Source organism: Mus pahari, chromosome 10 (genome assembly GCF_900095145.1).
Source record: "Mus pahari chromosome 10, PAHARI_EIJ_v1.1, whole genome shotgun sequence".
In the NCBI taxonomy this organism is placed as follows: domain Eukaryota; kingdom Metazoa; phylum Chordata; class Mammalia; order Rodentia; family Muridae; genus Mus; species Mus pahari.
This window is the reverse complement of record NC_034599.1, coordinates 6097871-6106049: the sequence shown is the minus strand read 5'-3', so window position 1 is coordinate 6106049 and position 8179 is coordinate 6097871. Positions and strand designations below refer to the sequence as shown.

Below are 8179 nucleotides of genomic sequence, written 5' to 3'. Positions count from 1 at the left end.
TCAATTTTGGAAAAGATACCATGAAGTGCTGAGAAGAAGGTACATCCTTTTGTATTAGGATAAAATGCTGTGTAGATATCTGTTAAAGCCAGTTGTTTCATAACTTCTGTTTTAATGTGTCTCTATTTAGATTCTGTTTCCAGGATCTGTCCATTGATGAGAGTGGGGTGTTGAAATTTCCCACTATTATTGTGTGAGTTGCAATGTGTGCTTTGAGCTTTACTAAAGTTTCCTTAATGAATGTGGATGTCCTTGCATTTGTAGCGCAGATATTTAAAATTGAGTGTTCATCTTGGAAAATTTTATCTTTGATAAGTGTGAATTGTACCTCCATGTCTTTTTTGATAACTTTGGGTTGGAAGTTGATTTTATTTGGTATTAGAATGGCTACTCCAGCTTGTTTCTTCAGACCATTTGCTTTAAAAATTGTTTTCCAACCTTTTATTCTGAGATAGTGTCTGTCTTTGTCCCTAAGGTGTGTTTCCTGTATGCAGCAAAATGTTGAGTCCTGTTTATGTAGCCAGTCTGTTAGTCTATGTCTTTTTATTGGGAATTGAGTCCATTGATATTAAGAGATAGTAAGGAAAAGTACGTATTGCTTCCTGTTATTTTTGTTTTTAGAGTTGAGGTTCAGTTCTTGTGGTTGTCTTCTTTTAGGTTTGTTGAAGGATTACTTTCTTGGTTTTTCTAGGGTGTAATTTCCCTCCTTGTGTTGGAGTTTTCTCTTTATTATTCTTTGAAGGGTTGGATTTGTGGAAAGATATTATGTGAATTTGGTTTTGTCATTGAATACCTTGGTTTCTCCATCTATGGTAATTGAGAGTTTAGCTGGGTATAGTAGCCTGGGCTGGCATTTGTGTTCTCTTGGGGTCTGTATAACATCTCTCCAGGATCTTCTGGCTTTCATTGTCTCTGATGAGAGTCAGGTGTAGTTCTAATAGGTCTGCCTTTATATGTTACTCAACTTTTTTCCCTTACTGCTTTTAATATTCTGTCTTTATTTAGTGCATTTGTTTTTCTGATTATTATGTGTTGGGCAGAATTTCATTTCTGGTCCAATTTATTCAGAGTTCTGTAGGTGTCTTGTATGTTCATGGATATCCCTTTCTTTAGTTTAGGGGAGTTTTCTTCTATAATTTTGTTGAAGATATTTACTGGTCCTTTAAGTTGAAAATCTCCATTCTCATCTATACCCATTATCCTTATGTTTGGTGTTCTCATTGCGTCCTGGATTTTCTGGATGTTTTGAGATTGGATATTTTTGGATTTTGCATTTTCTTTGATTGTTGTGTCCATCTTTTCCATGGAATATTCTGTCCCCAAGATTCTCTCTTCCATCTCTTGTATTCTCTTGCTGATGCTCACATCTATGGTTCCTGATTTCTTTCCTAGAATTTCTATCTCCAGAGTTGTCTCCCTTTGGGTTTTCTTTATTGTTTCTTCTTCCATTTNTAGATCTTGGATGGTTTTGTTCAATTTCATCACCTGTTTGTTTGTGTTTTCCTGTAATTCTTTAAGGGATTTTTATGTTTCCTCTTTTAGGACTTCTACCTGTTTAACACTGTTTTCCTGTAATTCTTTAAGGGCTTCTACCTGTTTAGCAGTGTTCTCCTGTATTTCTTTAAGCGAGTTATTAATTCCTTTCATAAAATCCTCTACCAGCATCATGTGATATGATTTTAAATCTGAGTCTTGCTTTTGTGTTGGTGTATACGGGACTTGCTGTGGTGGGCATACTGGGTTCTAATGATGCCCAGTGGTCTTGGTTTCTGTTAGTAAGATTCTTACGTTTGCCTTTTGCTATCTAGTAATCTCTGGTGTTCGATGTTCTACCTATCTCTGGCTGGAAGTTTTTTCTCCTGTGATTCTGTTAGCCTCTTTCAGCACTCCTGGGAGTCCAACTCTCTCCTGAGTCCCAGTGGTCAGAGCATTCTCTGCAGGCAATCTCTCCTCTTGTAGGTAAAGTGGCCAGATGTCTGGAGCTCTGATCCACCACCTGAGTCCAAGGGTCAGAGCTTTCCCTGGAGGCTGACTCTCCTCTGGCAAGGAAGGTGCCCAGGGGTCTGGGTCTCAGCTCCTCGTCCTGCCTGAGGATGAAAGCCCAAAGGGACAATGCCCCAAAAGCTCTATTGCTTCTGCCGCCCATGTGCTCTCCCACATAGACTGGTCTCAGTGATTCCCAGATCCTGGTTGTGCTAGAGCCTGCCCAGTTCATGCCCAAGATAGCAGGGTGCTGGAGCCACCAGAAGGAGTCCCAGCCTCTGGTTGGGTAGGGTTCCTTTGTCCCTGTTCCTACTGGCACAAGACCCTCCGGGATTCTTTGGAACAGATGGTGCATTCCACTCACTAGTGATCTCAAGGTCCTGGGTGTGCTAGGGAGCCTGCAGCGTGGAGAGTCCTCTGGGGACCTTGGGACTCTCCACCCTCATTCATGTTTAATAGTTGAGCACTATTAAATAGTCAGTTAAGGACTTCCAGGGAAACTGAGGTATAACTTTCAGCATAAACAAGATAGGTATCACTGCAGAACTTTCTGGTATGTTATACGTTTCACCAGAGAAGTTCCTATCTCTATGTATTTACTTTTATGTCTACAAAACAGGAGTGAAAATATTTTTCCAGTTTCATTAATAAAGAAGACTTTGATTTATCCTACATGGAATGGATTAAAAGAAACTCAAAATAATCCAAATATTCCTGAGAAAGGGATATGTAAGGCTAGGGTTTAAATGTTTTTTTCTTTCCTCCCCAATCTTTACCCTTTCTTTTTCCATCCCTCAATCCCTTCTTCATTTTCATTTCTTCCTCAATTTCCTGTCCTCCTTATTTTCCTTCCTCTAGTTATATTTTTAATGCTAATTTCTTTTCTTTTCTTTTTTCTTTTCTTTCTTTCTTTCTTTCTTTCTTTCTTTTTGTTTTGTTTTTTTTTGTTTTGTTTTGTTTTTCAAGACAGGGTTTTTCTGTATGTCCCTGCCTGTCCTGGAACTCACTTTGTAGACAAGGCTGGCCTCGAACTCAGATATTCACCTGCCTCTGCCTCCCAAGTGCTGGGATTAAAGGCATGCGCCACCACCACCCGGCTAATTTCTTAAAATACATATTACAATCAGGAAGGTTTTGTAAAATATTTCAAATCCTAACAGTTACCCTTTATCCTTTTCCATTTTTCACTGTAGGTTGAATTCAGTTGTGGCAGATTTCCAGCAATTTAGTCAGAAGAAACAACTTTCATAAGAAAAAAAATCATAAGTCAAGGGCCTCAAATTTGAGCCTGTATTACTGTTTCTTTTTTACAGACTACTCTGAAGCTCTTTCTGGCCTTTCTACTTCATATGCTGCTTTGTTAAGAATTAAGAAGAGTTCAATCTCGTCTGCCTTTGGTTCCAAGTCCAGACCACGGTTCAGCAGTCCTCCACTAGGTACCCTCAGTGTTTCTCCACCAAGCTGGCGAGGGACACCTCAGCAGTACCGCTCCCCAGGCAACCTTTATCACTCCTCAGATGCCTTCAGACAAGATGGTAAGTGCAGAAACAAACAAACAAACAACAACAACAACAACAACAACAAAAACAAAATAGCACCAGTCAGGAAAGGAACATTTCACACAAGACTGTTAATGAGAAGTCTCACCATGCTGCAGGAAGGAGAAGGTTGGGGTTCATTGTACTATAGGGACCGTTTTGAAGTGGTCGGTCAACTTTGGGCAAGCACGAAGAGCTCAGAGACATGTGCTCAGTGTGGATAGAGCATTTGCTCTTCTGAACTGGTGTACTTAGAAGCAGAGTTTGGGAGATGGACCACTGTGTTTATGAGATAGGTTACTCTCTGGGTCCGTAGAACAGATTGCTGTTTGTAAAAATACAAGAAGGTTGAGAATGATCCATGTCTTATAGGTACAGGCAATGGATTTCTAATTGCAATGTTGGAAACTGTGATCTAGGAAAGCAAAAGGAGGGGAGCAGGCTGTGGAAGAGAAGAAGAGGCCACTTGGAGGAGCAGCCTGTCAACACGCTTTCTTGGCTTCTGTTCTAAACACCTCCCAAGATTCTTGGTTAAATCAACTGTTAATTATAGTCACTAACAATATAGATTATAACTAAATTTCAGACTTAATAGTCTGAATAGCACAACTCTTTCTTTTTCTTTTTTCTTTGTTCTTGGCAATAAGTATCTGTAGCCTTAAGACAGGTATATTAGGGACTGGAGGGGAAGACTCAGTTTTTAAAAATGCTTTTACAGAGCACCTGAGGTTTTTTTTCCCAGTACCCACATCAAACAATTCACAGTTGCTTATAACTGCAGTTCCAATCTCCAACTCCAGGGGCATACAATAACCCTGGGTGCTAAAACGCATTTGCACAGACCCACACACAGACATAAACACACACACACACAGACACAATTTAAAATAAAATAATGTAAATCTTTAAATAAATGAAATAAGCATGTTGAGTGTAGTGTTTTTATTCCTACATTTTTCTTTAGTAAAACAGTAAAGTATATTATATATCTTATGAATATATGCTTATATTTCATTTTATTTTTGAGTGATAAATAAATAAGACAGATATCACACTTAAATATAAGTTAAATTAACAACCACTCTACACTTATTAGCATTATGAACTGAGAAATATCTTTCCCTTGTTCCCTAAAACTGTCACCATTAGACATATCAAGAGAAAAAAAATGAAGTTAATGAGCAATCCTGCCAATGCTCATTAGCAGACACAGTACAATGATTTAGATATAGCTTATCTCACTCAGTGTCTCAAAGAAATGTGTCAGTTAGATACTGTGGCTTCTGAAGGAATGAAAACGCAGAGGTGGGTGTGCATGTCTCCCAGGATCACATTATTAATTGGCTCTGTGAATAGTTTTCGTTTATGCCTTTACTGATTTTAAGAGAAATATTGAATGACATTCAGCAGTGACTGAGGATTGATGAGACATTTGAAGACATAGTTTCCAAGAACTTTATTATAAAAATTAAAGTATCAACTTGGGTCGTGTTGTTGTGTGGAGGCAAACTCATTACTCATGATTACACAAATATGTCCCTATAAGGCATCCATCCAATTATGCTAGCTTTTGAAGTTTATTAACAGAGGGTGATTGGACCTTAAATACATGTTGAATGGCAAAATACCTAACATGTCTTTTGAAATTCCCTTTGCATCATATTTAATTTCCTTGTCATTGCTAAACTTGGACTTTGAAAGTTTCTTACCTTTATGTAGTGCATTCTCAGTGTTGTCAACACTGCCTGGTATAAACCCACTAACAACCCCTTTAAACCCCCTTTTACTTTATAACATCTATGTCTTTTTGTTTTGTTTTGCAATTGCTGAATTTAACCAGTTACCTGTATGGCAACGAATTTGGAACTCATTAGTAAAGACTGCTGGGCTCATCAGTGGATATGCCACTGATGAGAGTATCACAATCAGACAAATATATATTGGGATCAATTTTTGCAAGGCATTGTTATTTTATGGATTATTTAAAAGGTTTTAAGTGTTCAGAAACAAAAGCTCTGCATATTTGTCTTAATTACTTTCAAGCTGGTAGATAGTTGGTATATTCTCTTGCAGCTAATGGACATTAAAGTACCTTTTAATATAACTAAAATATAGCCAGGAAGTCTAAAGTAAAACAAATGCCAATTATAAAGTCAATATGCATAAGGACACAAGATACAGGCAGGTACCTTTCTAAGTGTGTTGTAAACACCTCTCTTCTCAGTATACCTGCTGTAGGCCAGTCCAGTTTTGGACTAAGTAGTAACCAAATGTATTAGACAGGGCTTTCTAGAAAGAGAGAATTGCTAGAATGAATATATATATATATATATATATATATATATATATATATATATATATATATGGAGAGCTGGAGAGGAGGGGAGCTTTAGTAAAAGAATAGACTAGCTGTTGAGAGCCAGTATTAGCAAGTAATGAGCAAGCTCTTCCTTTGTCCATGTCCTCTTTATAGGTTCCCACTAGAAGGTGTGGTTCAGATTTAAAATGCTTTTTCCTAACAGAAATGATACATTAAAGAAAACTCCTCACAGGTATAACCAAAAGCTTGAATGAACAATTGATACAAGATATAGTCATGTTGACCACCAAGCATATTCATCACAGCAAGGAACATAAGTCTGGTCAGTTATAAGTCTGCTCAGAACGTCAAATGGAATAGTTTTACTCATTCCGATGAGAACAGACACACGTTTTCTGCATTGATCTCACTATCAGCTTATTGCTTCCTATGACATTTAACTGAAGCATTTCTACACAAACATTAATAAATTTCATCCTATTCAGCACAGGCTGATGAACACAAGTAATGTCAAAGTGATTTTGTGTGTCCACTCTCCTTAGTATCAAGCATGTACACAAGTTGACTAGGAATCTTGTTAAAGTTCAGAGGATGGAACACTGCATCTATAAAAGGTTCCTATGTTATAGCCATGCCTCTGTGCCTTGGATGGAGTGAAATTCAAGTCTCTAGTCTGGGACCCAAATGAATCTTATTGTAGTATAATCCACATTTCAGAATGTCCAAGAGAGCATTGTAATGACTTTCCCCTGACTCCTGCTTTCTCATCTGACTATTAGATAGATCTCAGCTGGATGTGACTTTGAATTCTTCCTTCTGGACAAGAGTCTGACATATGGCTTTTGTCAGGTAATTCCCTTTAGCTTTGATAGAGAGTAAACCTAAGGTTGACACGCTCTTGTGAAAAATGAGAAAAGTAATAGAGCCTGAAAAGGGAGCCATCCGGATTCCGATCCAAGTCAAGCCAGAAGGATGTGGCACAGGGTTTGTTTCTTTGTTTGTTTTAATAAATCTACAACTGCAGTTTCCTGGAAAAAAATGGAGAAATATTTTAACTCTGTACTAAACATCCAGCTGAAACTTACACACAGATGTACGTAAGTTTAAATTATGTTCATTGCAGCATATGCTTAGAAATAGACACTGGAAAACTTGTATACATTTTTCACCCCATGGAAAACTAAGTATTTAAAATGAATAATTTAATTATTAAATTTATAATTCAATTAATGGATATACATCATATTGTAATGGTGATTTATAAAAGCATTATAATATAATCTCATTGAAGTGATTAAAATGTGGTATTCTGAGATGAGAAATGGTTCAACCACAAAGAGAGCTGGCTGCTCTTCCAGAGGACTCTGTCTATTTCCCAGCACCTATATCTAGCATCTCAATCACTGGTAACTCCAGTTGTAGGGGATCCAATACCCTCTTCTAACTCTGGGGATCACAAACTAAAGTCTCATACAATAGCCAGCTTTATTCTCAGTCTCAGACCATTTATACTCACAATTTATACTCTGAGGGCAAATCAGAATCACATGAGTAAGGTTTACAGTGGCAACGACAAGCCCCACATGGCAAAAGGATGCTTTCTTTTTTCAGTAGAAGCATATAAACAAATAAAAACAGCAAGTTTTAATGAATAATCTGAAGTAATCTCGCTCTTACTGGATACATCAGGAGGTCAGAAGCACATTTTAAGAGCAATTCCATTATTTTGAAAAGAATTGCGGTCACAAGACTCTTGTCTTATTTTCTTGGTGTTTCCTCACAAACACTTGCATGATTCCATTCTTGGACAGGTTTTCCCATACCTGGGTCCAATTTCCAGTGTCAAAAAAGAATCTGAACTGAATATGTAGATAACAGTAGATTTCTAAAGTGACTGACAATTATCCCTCAGTTCTTTTAATGTCCCCCATTCCATGCCACAACCACCACCCCCACATGCATAACCATAGCTACAAGCTGTCTACTAGAGAACTGGCTATACAGAAGTACAGAACCTGACTACTAACATTGTATCACAACAGACTCTAGTGTGGTATGCATGTTGGGGTCCAGCTATGGTTCCACTTCCTCTCTCTCAGGATGTCCAGATGATGCTGCATACCAGGCTGAAAGGATGAAACACAGTTCAGAGGGGCGGGGGTGCGGGGAGAAGGCTTTCTCCAATGACAGTCTTCAATGAAACAGCTCTCTTACATGATCTTAACTTCTGTTCATACCTTTACTCATGGTGAGTTTGTACAGTATGCTTTACTGGGGTGAGCTAGGGATATATATATATATATATATATATATATATATATATATATATATATATATA

General features: G+C 37.8%; 1 protein-coding gene across 1 annotated transcript in view; it reads left to right on the top strand.

Annotated features, from left to right (window-relative positions):
• Nucleotides 1-8179, top strand: part of Cntn5 (contactin 5) — a 1169992-nt gene that overhangs the window by 693991 nt on the left and 467822 nt on the right. Inside the window, exon 4 of the mRNA XM_029543057.1 lies at nucleotides 3297-3518. Within this exon, the coding sequence (XP_029398917.1) occupies nucleotides 3297-3518 (222 nt within the window). The remainder of the gene's footprint in view (nucleotides 1-3296; nucleotides 3519-8179) is intronic.